The sequence below is a fragment of the Myxocyprinus asiaticus genome, chromosome 16, assembly GCF_019703515.2.
Source record: "Myxocyprinus asiaticus isolate MX2 ecotype Aquarium Trade chromosome 16, UBuf_Myxa_2, whole genome shotgun sequence".
In the NCBI taxonomy this organism is placed as follows: domain Eukaryota; kingdom Metazoa; phylum Chordata; class Actinopteri; order Cypriniformes; family Catostomidae; genus Myxocyprinus; species Myxocyprinus asiaticus.
The window spans coordinates 31,644,514-31,667,141 of NC_059359.1; the positions used below are offsets into that span (position 1 = coordinate 31,644,514).

Below are 22,628 nucleotides of genomic sequence, written 5' to 3' on the forward strand. Positions count from 1 at the left end.
CTTCTGAAATGTAATCCGGTACTGATGACAAATTACATGACTAAAATTGTAACATAATCCTTTAGATTGCATGTTTTAGGTTATCTAATCTGATTAATTTAGGATGGAATCTAATTAAAGTACTTGATCTGGATTAGAAAATCCTGATTACATGTAACCGTCACTACCCAACACTGTCAACAAAGAAAAGAAAACTGCACTCATCAAATAATTTTATGGGGTTTTTAATGTTTTAGAATGTTTTAAGCAAACTATAAACTTACTGAAAGTGGTAGGAATACAGTATGAACTATGCCAGACATGCTTTTAAATATCTTAAGTCTAATCATATTCAAAATATAGACCTTAGTATGTGTCAGTAAGAGTGTGAACTTTCTACGATGCAGAAAGCTGTAAAGCTTAATTGGCTGACTGTTTAGACAAATTGTCTAAACAGTTACAGATCCATCCTGTTGTGGGCCATTATTACTCGCTGCGCGCCTGCTGCTGGACTCACTGAGAGGGGAGGAAGAGCTCCACAGCTTGTGCTAACCGCTCATTTCCCTCTCCCGGACAGATATATCATTTTCTTGTCTCCTGACACGGTCTGCGTCATAGCAAAGAACTGTGGGAAGGGTGTACAAACAATCCCAGACGAACACAGTAGCAGATGTTGTGTATTTTGTGATCATGTGGAATTTAAAGATGCTGTCTAATACCTTCTGAAATAGTACTGAACAAAAACACATTTGTAGTTCAGCGTTATGATACCTAGTAATATCGATTTATTAAACCACATTTAATAGGTTGAGCAAAAAACTGACAAGCTCAAGCATGCCATTCAAAGAAGATAGCAAATTGGTTTCTCGACGTGAGATGAATCACAGTGATCTATCTGTATTCAGCATGAGAGGAGAGTCAATGTCAAACACACCTCATTTAAAAATCAGCCTGCATAATCTACTGGGAGTCTCTATTGTGGTGGCACTCGAGAAGATAGTTTCATTCAGTGGGCACTGGGTTGCCAAAAAAGCTGCTTTTCATATAAGCTACTCTTAGTCTTAAAGGGTTATTTCATCCAAAAATGAAAATTCTGTCATCATTCACTCACCCTCATGTTGTTCCAAACCTATTTGACTTTTTTTCTGTTGCGGAACACAAAAGGCAATCTTAGACAGAATGACAGTCTCAGTCACCATTCACTTTCATTGTATGGAAAAAAGATGCAATTAAAGAGGCTATCAGTCCCAAACATTATGCCTAACATTGCTTTGTGTTCTATGGAGAAAAAAAAAAGAAAGTCTTACAGGTTTGGAACAACACGAAGTTGAGAAATTATGACAGTTTTTTCATGTTTTGGTGAACTATCACTTTAAAACTCAACATTCAGTATTAAACCACGCTAATACTTATAATAATAGTTACATGTAATAGCAGTTCTATTATGTTTTGATCTTCCAAACTATTTACTAACATTCAAGTTTCTAAAAATCAGATGAAATTAAAAATCCACACACTATACACAGATTACAGCATAACATTCTATATGCACATTCTATACTTTTAAACTGACACTTTCAAAAACTTAAATTCAACCATTTTTTTAACAGAAGATAAAAATCAACAATACTTTTTGTAATAAAGGCATCTATATAACAGACCTGAAAAAAGGACAACATCTTTGAGCGGAACGGAGTGGCCCCGTTCACACAGACATAAGCAGAGCCACTCCTGTAAGGACCCACTTTGCAGGAGGATGGCGTGATTTGAGGCGGAAGCTCCAGATGTAGGTGGGGCCGCGGAGTTTGTTGCGGTACACCGGGCACTCATATGTGTTCTTCACATCCTGCTGCTCAGCAGGCACTGCACGTATATACAGTACTGGCATGGCTGGAGTCAACTCCTTCAAAACAGCCTCTGATAACAAACCTGTGAAGTTGTCCCAACGAGCACCTGTAGGAGACACAGAAACAAAGATGAAAAAGTCTTAAAACTGAAGTGTAATTTCTGTGCCACTAGTGTCACAAAATTGCAAATATAATGATTGTTTTCAGACAGGTTTCACAAACACTACCCCCATTTTTTATTGGTCGGCCAAACAGATAATCCCTCCCCAAACTCACACCACTGGTTGAGATAATGTTGCTGGGTTTGGCTGGTCAGGATGCTCAAGCGAACAAAGTAATGTTTTGATTGTGACACAGTTTTTATACTTTAAGGAAAACCAATTAATGGATTTCTTACAGTTGTCTCAACATCCAAAATATTACAACTTGACTAAGTTACAAAAATGTTGAAGTTGTTCACAAACAAATTTTTTATTTATTTTTTGGCATTAGAATTGTTCAAAATTAATCTATTGCAGAATCTTTGTCACCTGAATGAATTTTTTGGCATTAGATTTGTTTTTTCAATTAAATTACATTCTGTGACATACCTACAAAATTCAATTTTCAATACAACAAAGTTGTTTATTCTCACCCTCAATGTAGAGTCCATAGATGTACGCTCCCTCTCGAGGAGGATGTCCATAATCATCCTTAGTTTTCTTGGTGACATCCACGGACAGAGTCATCCTATCTAAAGGCCACTTATTCTTCCGGGCTATGCTCTGCATAATTGCTGCAAAACAAAATTTCTAATAGTTAACTGAATAGGCTTATATATCGCATTTTCATGGTGTTTAATTTACAAATTTCAAAAATAAATGTTTGTCTCACCTGTGAGAAATGACTGAGGGCTAAAAAGCCCAGAGATCCAAACCACAGCAGGAATCACAAAGTCTTGAGTCCAAGTGTCTAACTCCCGACACTGGGCCAGAACATCAATGAACCTGCAGGATATTATCATACAGTCTATATCACTCAAGTCTTCAGTGATATGATTTATTCATGTTTTGGATTTTGTCTGGAACATAAAAGGGGTATCTGATGTACTGTACCACAGGGCAAGTGTTTTGGTTGAAGGGTATGCCAGCCTGCTCCAGCTCTCTGGAACACTGTCATAGAACAGAGCTGTTTGGAGCATCTCCATGTCTGAAGAAAGACTCAGTTCACCCTGTACAACATACCTCATGTTAGCGAAACCCACTGATGTGAAGATCAATATCTATTAAATCATTACCCTTTACAGATAGGGAAATGATAGCAACATAGTTGTCTATTTAAAATGTACTCATACTTTGGGGTTTAATTTGTCTGTGAACAATCTAATTTACAAAATTTTCAGAAAAGAAGTCTCTCGACACTGTGACGGAATGTACCAGATTTGAATTTGAGAAATCTTTGTTTGGGTCTTCCTTGAGGAGGAAGGACATTAATATTCATTAGCTAAGCCTTTGCAGCAGCAAAGTTCATAAAATTGATGAATAGCAGAGTGAAGTTTGGTGGCCTTTTTGCTTTTCATAATTACTTGTATGAGTGCAAATCTCAGCAGAATGTCATGAAATAATTTTTGTAAATGGACCCCAAGACTGTCCCACCCCTATTCCTAATGATGTTTATTATTCTGTGTGCCTTAGTCTCTTACCTTCAGTCCCAGGTCCAGCTCTTTTAATGATCTGTGTATCTCTGCCAGCAGCACATTCATTCGCTCACACTCCTGCAAGCACACTAGTATGTAGGGGCTCCTCTCTACTGTCTTACTCATGAGCTCTGCCAGATTATATTCCTCAGGCAACTTCTCCAGCATGTCATCCAGAACACTCTTCACCTGATCATAGAAGAGAAGAAAATTATCAAATTATCAATAGTAATTATACTACACTTTTTAAAGTTAAAGCTTCCAATTATAACCAAAAAGGGTTGTATAGCCTGATCACACTTAGGATAACCTTTTTTAAAGGGATAGTTCACACCAAAATGAAATTGTATTCATTTACTCACCCTTATGCCACCCCAGATGTGTATGACTTTCTTTCTTCTGCAGAACACAAACAAAGATTTTTAGAAGAATATCTCAGTTTTTTAGGCCCATACAATGCAATGCAATGGTGGCCAGAATTTTGAATTTCCAAAAATCACATAAATGCAGCATATAATTAATCAATATTACTCCAGTTGTTTAATATATGTCTTTGAAGTGATGCAATCACTTTAGGTGAGAAACAGATCAATATTTCAATCCTTTTTTTACTATAAATCTCCACTTTCATAATGTGAAAGTGATAGTAGAGATTTATAGTAAATAAAATGATTTATGAATTAAAATTCATGTTCTGAAGACATGGATTTAACCACTGGAGTCATATGGATTACTTTTGGAGCTTAAAAGGACTGGTCACCATTCACTTGCACTGTATGGACCTACAAAGCTGAGATATTCTTCTAAAAATCTTCATTTGTGTTCCGCAGAAGAAAGAAAGTCATACACATCTTAGACAGAATGAGGGTGAGAAAATTAGAGATTTTTAATTTTGGGATAATTATCCCTTCGAGTATTACAAATAACTTTTCTAGCTCTTCAGAAAACCATCTATGTACTGGTGCTTTAAAGAGCACAGAAACCAATATACTGATCTAATGTACCATCAAGGCCTTTTTAGTCACCAAAGAACCACATCCAGTGAATAAAAAAAGAAAGAATTGTTATTGATAAGAAAATGATTCTTTCTTGATCCTAACATGCTGCAAAGAATCAATGAACCTTTATTTATTAAGACTCAAGGAAGTTGCCAGAATAGTTTTTTTTAAGGAATATTCAGAGTTCAATACAAGTTAAACTCATTCGACAGCATTTATGGCATACTGTTGATTACCACAAAAATTTATTTTGACTCGTCCTTCCTTTTCTTAAAAAAAAAAAAAAAAAAAAAAAAAAAAAGGCACTCACAAAAGTTAATTAGGCCAATCCATAAACGTTAAAATTCTCACCGTTTCAAAAGTATAGCCACAAGACGTAAACAATATGCATATTAACATGATTTTTGTGTGATAAAAATCACTTACTAACCTTTTCTGTGCAAAGTTATTTCCAATTTACTACTTTGTTGCCATGATGACATAACGTCGAAAAACCTACAACATTAAAACGACCATAAAAACTATGAATTTAACAACTTTACAGCTCGAAAAATATACACGTTTTAACAGAAGAATTGATTTAAGTGCTTTTATAAAATTATAAGCTTCACATTTCAGCCTTTAAACCCTCCACAAATTGCCCACATTCACTTCCATTGTAAGTGCCTCATTGTAATCTCGATTTTTGCTTTTTTAAAGAAAAGGAGAGACGAGTCAAAATAATTTTTTGTGGTCATCAACATGGTGCCACAAACACTTTCAGTTTAGTTGAACTTGTAATGAACCCAGAATATTCCTTTAAGATAGTCACACTTACATTTTTTCCAAATAGTACTACACTGCACATTTTGTTGGATTTATCTAAATGCAACACTTAATTGCTTGTCATTTTTTCTTCTCAAGAAACTTTATCTTTTTAGGGATGTTTATTAATTTTACTAGAAAACAGGACAAAAAAACCTTTAATTTAGACAACGAAGTGATGATTAGTGCAGGTGCACCAGGGACACTATATATACTGTAGCTTTACCTTCTCCTCTATGCACTGTGTAGTTCCCTCTCCTTTAGATGAGTCTCTGGGCTGGAGTTCCAACAAGGTTTTAAAGAGAGCATCAGATGTGGCTGCCATGAACTCAATCTCAGCATTAGGGTGCATGCTATAAAGACCAGGACTCTCCACAGGTAACATCTCATCCACATAGCTTTGATATCCAGTGTAGTCCAAGTCTGGAGGAGCTGGAAAGCTGGGACACAGGAACAGCTCCCCTTCAAACTAAAAAGAACAGAGCGGTTAAGACACTTAAAGGAATATTTCACCCAAAAAATGAAACTTATGTCTATTACTCTCCTCATGTCATTAAAAAAATAAATACAAATTAATTAAAGGTGCAGTATGCAACAATTTTCATGTAATATTACTTTTTTTTGCCAATATGTGAACGGCTTGTAACGCAACTTAAAAAATGTGCCCTTCCCGGACTTCCTAGGTTGCCTATTAAAGCCTGTAGACTGATTTTCATGCGAAGGGAGCAGGTCGCTTTTGCCGGGAAAATCCAAAGGATGTGACATTTATGCGCGCTCCCAAGAGCCTTGCCTCAGTGCTTCTCTTCCGCTATTCAACAGTGACAACAAACTGCAACACTAGGTAATGTTATCTTAGAGATGGAATCCAGTAAATGTCCAGCTCCCGGCACAACACCGACTCCTACACAAACTCAGAGTAAGCCAAAAAAAAAAAAAAAAAAACATTTATCTACTGAATCCCAACTGGCTAAGCAGAAACGTGATCATGGTCGAGCGAAAACTAGAGTGAACATCGGCAGGACATTTGATTCCTGGAGGGAACTTCGTTAGGTTTTGGGGATCAAAACCGACCCTGAATTGGCGTTCTTCTTATTGGACAGGTAAGCTTACATAACTGCAAAGCATGTGAAATATAGTGCCATAAGGACTGATCTGTGTAATTTTAGCTAAACTACAATAACACATGAAATGAATGCTAGACAATGTTCAAGATAATGCAAAAAGCTCCATTCATTAGTGTACCGTAACTTGGTTATACAGAAAATACATCCATTCTATTATTATAAAACAATAGCGTATCGATATATCAAAATGACAGTTGTGATGGAATCACATCAATACTGAATTGTGTCAACATATTTATAATGTACAGTCTATTTTATAAACAACTACTGTCATCATCCACCAAATTTAGCTAACAGCTATTAATAAAACTGGCTAGCTAACTAACGGCGACATTGACTGCATTTATACGATAGCCTATGTATCATGGAAAGAAAAGTGATTACTTCAAACTACAGTCTCGCATAGTCAGACCAATATCCACACTTGGTTTTAGCCCTGTTGCAGCACTGGAGAGTCAAATATAATATACAGTCTCAAAGTTTGTAGTAAAACAATCATAACTGTGTAATTTTAATGATGCTACCTAATCTGTCAGCATGATGCCGGTGAATCACGTTCAGTCTCTTTGTACTTTACGTCATTGTTTTGGTCGATACTCGCTCGTGTCCCTATGGAGTGTGTGCACGAGCACGAGCACAAGCAACAGGTAGCGGCTGCAGTTCACTTAACGGCCACAGGTGTCATTAATAACAAGGGTTTCTGAATCTTACATAATGCACCTTTAAGCAAATAATTATACATTTTTAAGAATCTTAGGAATCTGGCAGCTCTTTTCCATATTAGGACAGTTCATTGTGACCACGGCTGTTAAGCTAAAAAAACAAAAAACAAAACAAAAAAAAACATAATAAATGTAGTCCATGCACCTCATGTGCTATTTTCCAAGCCATACTGTATGAGAGCTTTGTGTGAGGAACTGGCAGAAATTTAAGTCTAATCACGGAACACATCACACAAGGTTTGACCTCACTGGCGGCAAAAGCCATTGGTTCTCGCATGTGTTAAAACCGATTGCCGAGCGTCAATTTAAATATGGTGAATGGATAGTTAGATTTGAGAAGTGCAGTGATAGGAAAGATTTATGACTGTGGTTCCTTGGGGACATGGTATATACTGTAGTACATATGGACTACTTTATGGTGGCCTTCTTGGAGACAACCATGGTTGTCTAGGAATTATATGAAAAAGAGATGTCTCAAAATTCTTTAGACTTCCTCCTTTTTTGTTCCATAGAAGAAAAAAATAAATAAGAACATGCAGGCTTAGAATGAGGGTGAGTAAATAATGACAGAGTTTTCAATTTGGGGTGAACTATCCCTTTAACAGATCATAGAGTAGTTGGGAGTTGACAGTTTTTTACGATTCATATTAAACCTTGTGAGGTCTAATGGTTAACGTTCTTGGCTGCTAACCAAAAGGTTATAGGTTCAAACTCCTCAAGGGATGATTCATGAGACATCACAATAGTGCCCTTGAGCAAGGCACTTTACTTTAGGCAACTCCTGGGGAATTGTCTCTGTAATTAGCACATGTTACACAACAGGACATAGGCAAATAATGCAACATTTGGAGACGATTTCTGCACAAAATTTGGTCCTGATCAGCATTTCACCATGCTAACTCACTGCTAAAAAGGCAGCTCCCCTTAGAGTTGTCCTCACTAAGAGATGGAGTGTGAGGTAATCGATAGCAAGGTTTGTGCTGGGCACTGGGAGAGTAATGCTGCTCAGTGGAGAGGCTAAAGATAAACACTGTGATTGATGGCTGCTCATCCAGGGGTCTAATGAGACACAGTGAGGAAACAGTGGGCTAAATGCCTGACCACTGCTGGAAAGCAGCCTTAATCACAACCGCACACACCGTACTTCAGTAAAGACATGCTTAAAGGGATACTTCACTCAAAAATAAAAATCCTTTCATCATTTACTCACCCTCATGTTGTTCCAAAACTGTATGACTTTCTTTCATCCGAGCAGCGTCAACATTCATCAAAATTTGTCCTCTTGTGTTCCATGGATGAAAATCAGTCATACAGGTTTGGAACAAAATTAAGGTGAGTTAATGATGACTCAACTGGGTGAACTGTCCTTTAAAGGTATCATAAAATGTGAACATGAAAGACACATACAAACAAAACATGCAAACAAATAAATGTCTTCAGTGTGTTGTGATATTTTATTACCAAAAGCGAAATTTGTTTGAGTCAATGCGTCTTTCATATTTGTTTTGAAAATTGTGTAATGGTAACGCAAATCTTCACCACTAGATAGCCCCATACAGCTATCTACAGGTACAATCCTGATCTCTGTGTTCAAAGGTAGTTTACATTTACAGTCTAATTCTGACATGTTGCTCAGAAACACTTGCCCTGCAGAGTGTCACTGAAGCACTTTTTTTAGAACTTAGATTAAAACTCTACATGATGTATTTGCAAATCTACGTTCACTCCAGGAATGTCGAGGCGCTAGCACATCACATCTTCCCAACACCAAAAGGTTTTCTGTTTTTCCAGTATATAAACTACAGTACATCTTTGTACTAGCTCACAGGGAACTTTTTTTTCTTAACCAGTACTTTTGTCTTTTTTTTCTCCAGTAAAAATATCCTTAAAACAAGATAAGACTTGTATTCAGAGAGTATATCTTGAACAAAGTTAATTTCTCTTTTTTTCTTCACCCCACTGGCAAATAGTTTATCTTCTTATAAGCATAAACCTTAAAAATAAACATAATATCCTATGCAATTTTGCTTCTCAAGTAAATGTATTTTGTTTAACCCTTGTGCGCCAATTTAAAAAAAGTTACTCAGAGGTCCTTTGAGGACAAAAATGTCTTTAATGTCAAATGAAACAAAAAAACTGCCATAATAATATTATATATTAATATTATTTTCCACTTTCAGTGTTAATTTTTTTAACCAACATCAGTCCTGATCATAACTACCAAATATTCATTCATTTTCAGGATTTTAACTCTTTAAATGCAGTTTGTTTATATAATACCACTGCTGTTTTAAAAAAAAAAAAAAAAAAGTATAATTTTCCATATACTAAATGCTAAGGGGAATTATTTTTTATTTTTTTTTATTTTTTTTAATTTGGGATTATCACAGTCTGGGATATGTCAATGATTAGCAACAACACTGATTTTGATGCATTATTATTTTTTGTGTAGTGTCAGATTTAAAAAAAAAATAATAATAATAAGCTCACACTCAGTACCTTAGAGGACAAAAATGTCCGCCTCAAAAAACTGCCATAAAAATATTATATATTAATATTATTTTCCACTTTCACTCACTTTTTAACCAACACATTTCTCAATATACACATACAAAACACACTCTAACATCCATACCAACACACCCACACAATTGGCCTGCAGTGCTCTTTAATACAGTAAACATGAAAAAGCATGTATTTGCTCCATAGGCTAAACATGAGAAAAATAGCACCATTTGGTGGAAAGTATTAAGAATTTTAATTTTTAAGCCAGGGCTCCGGAATGAAAGCATAATATCATAGAATTCATGATTTTATGCTTTAATGGCACTGGGATCAAATATTGCAGTTTTAATGGGTTTCAATGGGGACATTTTTGTCCTTAACTCCTGAGTGTAACTATTTTGTGTACACAGTGAATTATAGATTTATTATAGGAACTGATGTTGAAATATCAAATTCCCCAAAAAATACACACCTTTGGCAAAATTTATGCCGTTGGCATTAACACAGCCAAAATGATAAAAAAAAAAAAAAAAAAAGACAAAAATGTCCAGAAAGTCGCACAAGAGTTAAGGATGTTTAGATACTTTTACTGGAAAACAAGACAAAAATACTATTTAAGAAAATTGTATTTTGCAGTGCTTGTACTTTTGTCTTCTTCTGAACTTTCTGAAATGTTGTATTGTGCTTTTGTTGCAATATTTTTTATTTGTGAGTCATTTTAGATAAAAGCGTCTTCTAAATTAATGAACGTATAAATTGTACATTTGTCTCTTAGTTTGTTGTGGCAGTGCTGTGAAAACTTTGAAATCTACACTTAAAAAATAGTATTTTGTGGTGAAGTAAATATAGCAGAAAAGATTAAGTACTTTCTACATTGAGATTAATTTAAGCATGAACTTTACATTTAAACTCAATTCAAACAAGTAAAAATGTGTAAATATTAAATATTAAAAACAAGTAAATATTATTTATGATTTTTTTTGTTGTAAAAGCTGCATTGCTTGAGTATAATTTACTTGAATATTGCAAAGTAAACTTCACTTGAAAATTTCTAATTAAAGCCACCAATAACTGTGTGTAGCCTTTACTTAAAAATATGGTCTGTTAAACTTACTTGCAATTTCTGCATGGAAATTGTTTCCTAGGTTTTATAAGTAACCTCCACTCCTATTTTTTTCAGTGTACTTGGTCTCAGCTGTAAGGCTTTGGCTCAAAGACAGAATTTGCATCAAATTCAAAGTTAAATAACACAATCATCAATGCTTTAATCAAATATGTTTGTGTGGTGTGCTGTAGTGCATTTTAGTGCTCTGAATTTCTAAATGTACCATCTTGGGATTGATGAACTCCTGCAGGTATGTACGACAGAGTCTTCTGTCCCACTCATCAGTGATGTGTCCTCCATATATGATTTCTCCAAACAGATAGCACAGATCCTCCCATGGTACCTGACCCACACACATACACACATAAATAAAAACGTCAAATCCCATGCACAGACTGATACCTCAGCGCCCCGTGTTTAAGACCCATAGCAATATTTTCAGCCAGGTTTGCAAGTTGACATAAAAACACATGAATAAAACTGCCTTTGTAAAACAGATCATTCGGACTCTAAATTCTTATAGGTTGATGCCGATACATGCACAGCTGTGACCGCACATTCTATATTAATGCACCAAGCAACCACAAACAGCCTCCAGTGTATGATGATCTATATTATTTGGTGGAAGAAATAAATTCAGATAATTATCAATAATAAAATGTAACCGTTTAATAAACATTTGTTTCTTTTATCATAGTGCTGTTACTGCTGTTTTATAAAAGCAATAAGCCACTCGAGTAACTCATCATAGTGATTTTAACACGGGTAAAGAGGTTTTAGAACACTGCTTCACTTTAAAGCATGGCCTCTCATGGCTTATTGCTTTAATGTGATCGGTAAAACAACTGATCCCTTGTCAAAATAAAAACTTCCTGTAGTGAAGTGCAGTGAGGATTTTAATTTGAAATTAAATGTCATTAGCCTATGTAAATGAAATCTCACTCTTCTCTCAATTTTTGTAACAGGGAAGAACACAATCCTGTTCATGCACAATTCAAATAAAGATCAAGCTATTTCTGAACTAACACTGAGTATAACTAAAGTCTCTTCTGAGCAAAGAGTTTATGATGTGTTATTCTAAAGGATAGAAGAACAAGTGCCCGTGAATCTTATAACCAATGACAGACGCTAGAGGTTCACCATCATTTGTACCTGTATTGTTTTGCAAATTGCTTCTTTCATCTGCTCTAATTGCAGTGATCACTTATAAAGCATTGTAAGGTGTCACGCACAACGTGTGTAATTACATATAGCATGACGCTTCATTTGCCGCCTAATGAATCCTCAGTGTACGCACATACAGGTTACTGTTTGGTTAACATAATGAAGGACATTCGTTTTTTGAGGGGAGGGGCAAAATCTAGAGCCGGTATAATTGGTTGTGACCAGAGTAATGCAGGGAGAGGAAAAACACACAATGAGATTTTGTGGATACAGTGAGATCGTGACTGTTTGAAATTATACAGAAGCAGTGTGATTTATTTCTTTCACAAGCAGCTTTGTTTGTTGCTTAAGCTTCACAATGAAATGGTCTGATGCTTTTTTGAATGTGTGTGACTCTTGTTATAGGTTCTAAACAAGTTGAGCTCTACTACAGACAATAATTTTTACTCATCCCTCAGTTTATAAGAACAAGCATAAATTAAGTTTACATTAATGCATTTAAAAAAGACAGTCTATGGAGCAAGACGTTCTGAAGGATTTAAAAGCAGAGATGCATCTTATGACTTGAAGTTCAGTCATGAAACTCTACACAGCGCAAGCTGATGGGTTCTTTGAACTTGTTATTTGTTAGCCAATCAGCTAGCTCACATGTGATGTGTTAAGCCAATCGGTTTGCATCGTGTAAGCTGATAGTTACTTTGACATGTTATCTGTTAGCCAATCAACTTGCATACTCTCTCTTTGTCTAACATTTAAATTGCTCAGTTTTGCAGATAAGCTGGTTTCACTGCAGCACGCTACCAGAGTTTTTCTCTGAAACCCCCTCCTCCCCACCACCATGTGTCTAGATCTGCTACAGGGGGATTGTATGTACTGTATGTCTAATTGTCCTACATTCACGATGCATCATGACTTATGTATGTTACTTGTGAAGAATGTCTGTGTATGTTCTTATTATTTGTCTCAATATTCATTGTTATAATGACAGAATCATAATATCAATATGTGAGTAATGAACACTGATCTCTTACTTTAGCATTTGTTTCCAGGTAGTTGTACAGCACACTGATGGAGATGGTCAGATCTCCACTATTGAATGGGTATCTGTGGTTCCAGCCCTGTGGCCCAAACTTCCTCCTCTCACTTACACAGGCGTGGAAGTAACACACTGAGAAAAGGAGTCCTTTAAACTCCTGCTCATGAGAACACATTTCAAGAGTATCCTGTAGGGTAGAAATGAGAACATGAGCAAATACACAATAGTTATGTCATACTGTTTTGATACAACTTTTGATACAAATTTAGAATCAAGAAATCCAGAAGAAAACAATGAATATTAAAGGTGCTGTGAGATATTTCTCTTGGAATACCATGCATAAATTGTCCTTACTACCTGACAGATATCAATGAAATAGGTGACCTAAGAAATCACACCTGCATCTAGGCATTTTTTTGCCAAAATCAGAAACTCTCTGCCTGCGAAATAATTTTGGGTTTTGGTTAGAAGTTAGCAGAATGGCTGAAATCACTTACAACACCTGCAAATGCTCATTCACATTATTTTACTGATTATTATATTACTCACTGAGCACTTTAGTAAGAACACCTGTACACCTACCTGTACTTATTCATGCAATTATCTAATCAGCCAATTGTATGGCAGCAGTACAGTGCACAAAATCATGTAGATATGGGTCAGGAGCTTCAGTTAATGTTCACATCCACCATCAGAATGGGGAAAAAATGGGGGACAAATATAAGTGATTTTGACCGTGGCATGACTGTTGGTGCCAGATGGGCTAGTTTGAGTATTTCTGTAACTGCTGATCTCCTGGGATTTTCATGCACAACAGTCTCTAGAGTTTACTCAGAATGGTGCCAAAAACCAAAAACATCCATTGAGCGGCAGTTCTGCGGACGAAAATGCCTTGTTGATGAGAGAGGTCAACGGAGAATGGTCAGACTGGTTCAAGCTGACAGAAAGGCTACAGTAACTCAGATAACCACTCTGTACAATTGTAGTGAGCAGAATAGTATCTCAGAATGCACAACACGTCGAACCTTGAGGCGGATGGGGTACAACAGCAGATGACCACGTCAGGCACTTTATTAGGGCCATAGTATTCCTAATAATGTGCTCAGTGAGTTTATGTGACATTGAAAATGGTTCAGAAGTGTGTATGACCTGGGTGAAGTTGTCCAGAGCAGCATGCAAGCTGGAGTTCATGCCAGTGGGTGGTTCAGTTGTGAGTTTGAGAGCATTCTCCAGGATGGTGCAAGGAATGAGGTGCTCATGAGGACTGGCTGCTTGTTCTCCACTCAAAAACACCCTGAAGTTTGAGTGAGCATGGCTGCCTGTGTTCTCCAATAGTTCTTCCAGATGACCCAACCACCGTGCCATCAAGTGAACATTCTGCAAAAGACCATGATGAGCACATAATGTCTAACTATAAGTTTAATTATCAAATGCAAGATCATATACTGTATTGACACTGTAAGGTGTTTTACACCATTACTATCTATATGTATAAGAGCCGTTTTTGACAATATGCTAATATTATAAACTCAGGTACAGTAAGTCTCATTCATACTGCAATGAATTAAATCAATGTCCATTAGGCTTACAGGAAACTTCATCTTTAGCTTTCACAGGTTATGAATGAAAATGAGCCTTATGTGCTTGTCTAATTTAGGGAACCATAAAAGTATGTGGGTCAATGCTGTGATGTTGTCGCATGTATTAAGTTATTTAAAATACATTACAAATGTAATTCATACAAAAAATTAATTGAATACACTTCTATTATGAACAAGTTTTCAATTTCTGAAATAAAAATAATTCATATACATACACTATATTGCCAAAAGTATTCGCTCATCTGCCTTTAGACACATATGAACTTAAGTGACATCCCATTCTTAATCCATAGGGTTTAATATGACGTCGGCCCACCCTTTGCAGCTATAACAGCTTCAACTCTTCTGGGAAGGCTTTCCACAAGGTTTAGGAGTGTGTTTATGGGAATTTTTGACCATTCTTCCAGAAGCGCATTTGTGAGGTCAGACACTGATGTTGGACGAGAAGGCCTGGCTCACAGTCTTCACTCTAATTCATCCCAAAGGTGCTCTATCGGGTTGAGGTCAGGACTCTGTGCAGGCCAGTCAAGTTCTTCCACACCAAACTCACTCATCCATGTCTTTATGGACCTTGCTTTGTGCACTGGTGCGCAGTCATGTTGGAACAGGAAGGGGCCATCCCCAAACTGTTCCCACAAAGTTGGGAGCATGGAATTGTCCAAAATCTCTTGGTATGCTGAACCATTCAGAGTTCCTTTCACTGGAACTAAGGGGCCAAGCCCAGCTCCTGAAAAACAACCCCACACCATAATCCCCCCTCCACCAAACTTCACAGTTGGCACAATGCAGTCAGACAAGTACCGTTCTCCTGGCAACCGCCTAACCCAGACTCGTCCATCAGATTGCCAGATGGAGAAGCGTGATTCGTCACTCCAGAGAACGCGTCTCCACTGCTCTAGAGTCCAGTGGCGGCGTGCTTTACACCACTGCATCCGACGCTTTGCATTGCACTTGGTGATGTATGGCTTGGATGCAGCTGCTCGGCCATGGAAACCCATTCCATGAAGCTCTCTACGCACTGTTCTTGAGCTAATCTGAAGGCCACATGAACTTTGGAGGTCTGTAGCGATTGACTCTGCAGAAAGTTAGCGACCTCTGCGCATTGTGCGCCTCAGCATCCGCTGACCCCGCTCTGTCATTTTACGTGGCCTACCACTTCGTGGCTGAGTTGCTGTCATTCCCAATCGCTTCCACTTTGTTATAATACCACTGACAGTTGACTGTGGAATATTTAGTAGCGAGGAAATTTCACGACTGGACTTGTTGCACAGGTGGCATCCTATCACAGTACCACGCTGGAATTCACTGAGCTCCAGAGAGCGGCCCATTTTTTCACAAATGTTTGTAGAAGCAGTCTGCATGCCTAGGTGCTTCATTTTATACACCTGTGGCCATGGAAGTGATTGGAACACCTGAATTCAGTTATTTGGATGGGTGAGCGAATACTTTTGGCAATATAGTGTATATATTTATTTAAGTCTGTCAGAATTAACGTGTTAATGAATGCGATTAATTAAAGTTTAATGCGTTAATTTTGTTAATAGCAATTAACGCATTTACCTTTAATACAGCATAAACCAGCATAAACACTTGTTGGAAGGGCGGAACCTTTGTAATGTGTCTGCCCGGACTTATTACACTGACACACACTTCACAACACACACAAAAACAGCGCTTCCGTGTCAGTAATAAAATGATGGAGAAAGGACCTCTTATTGCTATTTGATGAACAAAACAAGCCCAGATGGAACGTGTGATAGAAATCAGGTATTTCTTAGCCTATGTAAGGTGCATTTTAATTACCACAGAAGCATGTGAAGTCTTACGATAAGTCAGCAGCCATATCACCCTGCAGCTCTCGCCTGGTTGCCCACTAAAGCTAAGCAGTGTTGAGCCTGGCCAGTACCTGGATGGGAGACCTCCTGGGGAAAACTAAGGTTGCTGCTGGAAGTGGTATTAGGGAGGCCAGCAGGAGGTGTACACCCTGTGGTCTGTGTGGGTCCAAATGACCCAGTATAGTGACGGGGACACTATACTGTAAAAAAGCACTGTCTTTCGGATGAGATGTTAAACTGAGGTCCTGAATCTCTGTGGTCATTAAAAACCCCAAGGCACTTCTTGTAAAGAGTAGGGGAATAACCCCCCCATTGGCCTTTATCTATCATGGCCTCCTAATAATTCCCATCCCTGAATTGGCTACATCACTCTACTCTCCTCTAAACCAATAGCTGGTGGGTGTTCTGGCGCACTATGGCTGCCGTCGCATCATCCAGGTGGATGCTGCACACTGGTGGTGGTTGAGAAGATTCCCCCTATACTACGTAAACCACTTTGAGTGCCTAGAAAAGCACTATATAAATGTAAGGAATTATTATTAACTATCACCAAAATGCAGAATGAGACATTTTCTGCAAGCGCTTTTAATGTGGAGTTCAAAGCGGCGCTTGATGCTGGCGTTGACACCCTGACGTGAATCAAGAACCCGGCTTCACGATTGCTGTAGCAAAGTGGATAGCCACAGTTTACCGGCAGATTAATATTTTGGAGGATGAGAGTTTAAGAGATTTACTAAAGATTGCAATGAAAATGCAACATATGAGGAGACTAGTTCTTATAATTAGTCATCCTCCCAATTAGACTTTGGGAAACATTTAATATTACTAGAATTGGTGCTATTTTAGTGCATTTTTATCTTTATACTGTGGAAGGGTTTGTTTGCAAAATGTTAATAAAGCGTAATATTGTAACAAACTGATTTGTTTTCTTTACTAAGATTGAAATAAATGCATTTTGACATAAAAAGAAGTATATATATATATTGTCAAATTTCAACACTTCCAAAATCTGTGATTAATCACAATTAACAAAATTTTTTTTTAAAAAATATACATATAGCCTGAGAGAACTTTAAGAGGGCTTAAAGTAAAAAAAAAAAATAAATAAATAAAAACTCAGGATTAACTCAAAATGGTATATATAAAAAATATATACAGGGAAAAGAAGTTTGAAAACTTGTTGAAAATATTGATTAAATTGTGTGTTCCTTTTTATCATCTCAGCCTTATTTGTTATGTACCATAACAGTAGCTGGTACCATTAATGGTTACACATGTACCGTTACTGGTTACACATTAATTTAGTTTGCAATCTGATGTTATGTTAATTCACATTGATTTTATGTATTTGTAGTTTCTGGGCCTCTTCTTGGTCTTGTAGGCCATTAGCAAGTGTTTGCTAAAAACTGTAAATGTTTACCTGCAGAATGACCCAGTGTCCTCTCACAGCTGCAATCTCCAAAGCATTCTCAGCCACCATCTCCTGTCCTTGACCCAAGGACACATTATGGAGGTTGCTCTGCTCTGTGCTAAAGCCCAGCTTCAGGCCTAAAAATAGATATCATAATGTTGACACTCTGAATATGCTTCAATGCAGGATACATGTCTTTGGTATTATCAAAGAGTTTCTCTTTTTACCAAGTGTTTCTACATCCTTCAGGGGGTTGACTCCAGGAGACAGGATAAAGAACACTGGTGTGGAAGGAGCGCACTCCTCAAAACACTTTTCAAACTCCATCCGACCAACATCCACATAGCTGGAGCCCAAACTCTCTTCAATAAAATTTCTGTTACAGTGTGCAGAACCAGAAAGACCGACTCAAACATGGGTGTTTAACTCTGGCCAACTCCAACTGATTTTAAAATGATATTTTAGACTCATATTGGTTGTTTTTAGATAGTACTCTAAAGTTTGCCCATTACCTGAGAGCATGGGTCATCCTGTCAGGCCGAATGGCTCTGAGAATGATGAGTCTCTGGAGGGGGCTCTTGTTTTTCCAGTCCTGAGGGAGACATTCTCTTTCTGGACACTCTGACTCTATTATCTTCTTCCAGCGTTTGGCAGAGCCATCCACATCCCTGTCCAGACCCCTGAACTCATCCAGCATGGACAAGCTCTGTGAAAAAATTTAATTATAGCTTTAGTATTTTATAGTAAATGACTGAAAAAATTACCTCAAATAAACATTCACACTGTACATATTTCTTAAAAGAATAAGTCACAGAACTCTTTAACTCTTTATATAAAAAAATATTCACTGTATGGTTCTTGAGTTACCTTGACTTTTTTGGAGATTAAAAAGGTTCTTGATGTTACATAATATGTTCTTTATATCACCATATTGGTTTCAGAGTTCTTTAAAGCACAAGTACATACAGTATATGGTTTTCTAAAGAACTTAAGTACAAAAAGCTAATTGTGGAATTTAAAAAAAAATAAGTTCTCTTAATCGTAACCTTTATCTGGCAGAAAAATATTCCTAAACTAGCCTAAGGAGGTTTTCTGTCTTGGCTGGTCTGGTTTGATTGTTTTAGAGAGCCTTCAGGAATTTTTCATCTGTTCAGACTAGGAGACCAGCAGGCTGACCAGCTAAACCAGCTGAAAACCAGCTTGACCAGATTGAGGTCCAGTTAATCCAATTGAAACAATCTAAGAACAGCAGGTCTTTTCAGCAGTGATCTTTTTTTTTTAAACATAAAATATATTTTTTTATATAGTACAAGAAAGTGTCCTAAACACAGCAAGATCTTACCCTAATAGCACCCCATGCCTGTGGAGACAAGAAGTTGATTGGACTGCTCTGACAAACTTCTACAGGACATCGCAATAGAAGCTCCAGGTCCTTAGCTTCGATAGATCCTCTCATCAGGAGAATCTAAATAAATATACCAGAGAAGCAAAATAATGAGGACATTAGTCCTCATGTCTGTTGAATGCAGATGTCTCCATCCATCAGAGAAGGACAAGCAGGTCTCGCAACAGCTTAACTCTGTTTGATGTGGTCGTGTGAAGGACAGGCACTGGAGACAGACAGCAGCAGGGGAAACAGGTGCTGTACTGACAGGTATTTGCATTCTGCCACTGTGGCCCACCCTCCTGTCAGAGCGGACCAGTTAAAGGAGAGGGGCGCTTGGGCTGTGAGAGTTAATCAATAGAAACGGACCGGGCTCAACTGACAGGGCCTAATGGAACTTAATGTAAGGGCAGAAAAGTGGAATGATTGATGTGAATGACAAAGTGCAGCAGGAGCAAGGGAGGAGGTGGTGGTGGGTGGATGGGAGGTGTTTCTATTCCGGCGGCATACCATCCCACTCACCTGGAGGGCGGTGTGGGTAAGGAAGGTGAGACGGTCCCTCTGGAAGAGCCCCTGGCAGGTGTACTGGAGTGCTGAGTGGGTGATGGCCTCACTGAGAGACACAACATGCACTGACACGTCTTCATCTTGTGGAACTCTCTCAATGGCTTTGAGGAACACTTTGTTGAAGGCCTTCAATGTAAAATACAGTTCAGATGATAAAAACAACATTAATTTGACCTTCTCAAATGTAAATGGATACATTGTAAACATGTTGCTTTGAATTGAATAGTTGGAATATCTACACTGTGTATTGTCCACATGATGGATGAACAACAAGATTTCAACAACTTCATACTGAAATAGCAAACTGCGATATGACATTTTTTATTCAGAAGTTAGGTTGATTTTTCAAATTTCAAATTTATATTGTGAATAGTTTTGTATTGAAATATTAGCAAATATTTTATACTTTCACACAAAATTGTGTGAATAAGCCTTTGTTCTTAGACAGGACAATTGATTCATGGCTAAGGTGATATTATTGATATTAATGATTTAAATTACCTATGAATTGGCTTGACAAGTGTTGTTTTCTTTCCTGTGTTGAAATATTCCAAATTGAGACAGGAAGTGTGGGTGGGACATATGTTTAATATCCTTAAGTCTTAAGTTTCCATCACAGCCATGAACCATGCATTGCTATTTACTAGTTAGAAGTTGTGTTATAGATTTTTTTTTTCATGGTTTTGTCATGGTCTTATGTGTTTTTGTTCATGTCTTTTATTTTGGAAGTTTAGTTCCTGTTTTATGTCATGTGTTCCATGTCATGTTATTTCCTGTTTCCCTGCCAGGTCATGTGATTCCCTGTTTCATGTCATGTGGTCCCCTGGTCATGTGATTTCATGTTTCCCTCCATGTTCATGTGTCTTGTTTTCATTGGTTTATTGTCTTAACTCGTTATCAGTTCTAGTTTGTCATTGGTTTAATTTTATTAGTCTTGTTATCTTGTTTATATTTCTGTCTGTTCATTGGTTGTCTTGTTACCCTTGTCCATGTATTTATACCCTCATGTTTGCCATGGTCCTTTGTGAGGTATTGTGTTTGTGTAATGTTGGTTCCGAGTCGAGTCGAGTCGAGTCGAGTCGAGTCGAGTCGAGTCGAGTCGAGTCGAGTCGAGTCGAAAGTCAGGTCTGTTTTGTTTCATGTTTGATTAACGGTTTTTGGATTCCACATTTGTAATAAACTGCACTTGGGTTCTTCACATCATCTCGTCTTTGTCTGCCTGTCATTGCCTTGCCAGCCATTGATACAATATATAAGGAGGTATTAGGGGGAGAAACTGTCTTATCCTAGAGTGCATTTTATTGGACAAACATTTGTGTAGTGCAAGATGAGTCATCATTACTTTTGTCTGTTTTTCCAAAAGAGACTGTACATTTTAAATGTGTATATCTGCTTAAAGTTAATTTTGTCAAATTTTAAGGCGCGGTCACATTTACCTTCGCACAGCGAAATTCTGCGGGATTATGTATTTTGTGCGACGGACTTCTGGTGGCATAGAATTTACCCTTGCAGATTTTGCATAGACAGACGAATTGGCCGCGTTGACCAATAGGAAGTTGCTTTGTTTGGCAGTGACCTTGTTGTAGGTGGAGCTTTGTATACAGCTATACTGAATATTAACAATGGACAAGGATATAATTTTAGTGGTGAATTTCTTTTTAACTTCACACTCACAGTATAAAGTACAGCATTAAAAAAAGTCTGCTTGGCAATTATTAATTTTTTTGCTGGTTTCACATGCGCTCAACTCCCACCCATGTCTTCTTCGCCCTTGGAATTTCGCCATGCAAAGGTAAATGTAAACACACCTTTAGGAGAATAAAACAAATGACCTCAAAACTAACAGACATGGAGTAAAAGCCACAAAACTCTAATTTTGATTTAAACAGTGATAGTACTAGCTCATCAACTTGATTGTATAATGTTTTACAGCAAAAGAGTGTTAATGGTACATTATAACTGTCAATGACGTGTTAATACTGTAGTGTGTTATAGTACCTTGAGGGAGTACTGGTACATAGGGTTGATGTTGTGAAGTTCTTTGATAGTGAAGTAGAGTAGAGCAGCTCTCTCTGCTGCTGGCCGGTACAGATTTCGTGCTTCATTGATCTTTATCTCATTCTTTCGAGCTGCAATAGCCTGTGCAAGTAGCACACTATCACTGAATTACAACCAGATATAAGCTCTCATAAAAATTTACAGTATGATTATACCATCTACTGACAGTTACTATAAGATTCTATTGGAATGAGGACTGACCTTCTTTCCATAATTCAATGAAGTAAAATAAATTTCCAGCTCAGTATAGAACCATTATAGTTTCAGCACAGTTTAGAATTGTAAAAGTTCATTTAAATAACACAATGTAGTAAAAGAGGCATGGGCAAGTAATACTAATAAGAGCTGAATGATCAGCGTGTATCGTGCCTTGTTGTGGATGTGTTTGGCCGTGCTCTTGGTGTATTCTAGCTGTTCCACTAAAGCTGTATCTCGTAGGAAGTTCCCCTCTGCTGCAGACAGTCTGCACAGTAACTCATCCTCCAGTCTTTTTAGCTCAATCTGACACAAGTTCTGCTGAGTGCTCAATTCCAACTGGAGTAATCAAAGACAACACAATGTTAGGACTCTCTGAGGAAACAATATACAGACACACTGAACTTTAAGGGAACACTGGTACTGTACAGTGGCTCCAAAAAGTATTTGGACACTTAAAATGTATGAATGTCTTGCATTACAACAAAATATGGAATCAAGTGGCATTTATATTACATAAATATAGCACAAATACATTTCAAGAAAAAATATTTACAAAAAGAGGTTTGTTGAGTTTCAAATTAAATTAGATAAAAATAGATATACTGTTCAAAATTA

At 37.4% G+C, this 22,628-nt stretch overlaps 1 protein-coding gene across 1 annotated transcript in view; it reads right to left on the reverse strand.

Moving 5' to 3' along the window:
- Positions 1 to 208: 208 nt before the first annotated feature.
- Positions 209 to 22,628, reverse strand: part of LOC127454032 (dynein axonemal heavy chain 11) — a 101,788-nt gene continuing 79,368 nt past the window's right edge. Inside the window, exons 67-82 of the mRNA XM_051720957.1 lie at positions 22,185 to 22,349; positions 21,756 to 21,896; positions 19,713 to 19,883; positions 19,149 to 19,271; positions 18,319 to 18,512; positions 18,034 to 18,182; positions 17,816 to 17,943; positions 14,109 to 14,336; positions 12,955 to 13,146; positions 10,983 to 11,102; positions 5,530 to 5,772; positions 3,508 to 3,690; positions 2,921 to 3,036; positions 2,700 to 2,812; positions 2,461 to 2,601; positions 209 to 1,932 (exon numbers count right to left, since the gene is read on the reverse strand). Coding sequence (XP_051576917.1) covers positions 1,685 to 1,932; positions 2,461 to 2,601; positions 2,700 to 2,812; positions 2,921 to 3,036; positions 3,508 to 3,690; positions 5,530 to 5,772; positions 10,983 to 11,102; positions 12,955 to 13,146; positions 14,109 to 14,336; positions 17,816 to 17,943; positions 18,034 to 18,182; positions 18,319 to 18,512; positions 19,149 to 19,271; positions 19,713 to 19,883; positions 21,756 to 21,896; positions 22,185 to 22,349 — 2,655 coding nt within the window. The 3' untranslated portion in view covers positions 209 to 1,684. The remainder of the gene's footprint in view (positions 1,933 to 2,460; positions 2,602 to 2,699; positions 2,813 to 2,920; positions 3,037 to 3,507; positions 3,691 to 5,529; positions 5,773 to 10,982; positions 11,103 to 12,954; positions 13,147 to 14,108; positions 14,337 to 17,815; positions 17,944 to 18,033; positions 18,183 to 18,318; positions 18,513 to 19,148; positions 19,272 to 19,712; positions 19,884 to 21,755; positions 21,897 to 22,184; positions 22,350 to 22,628) is intronic.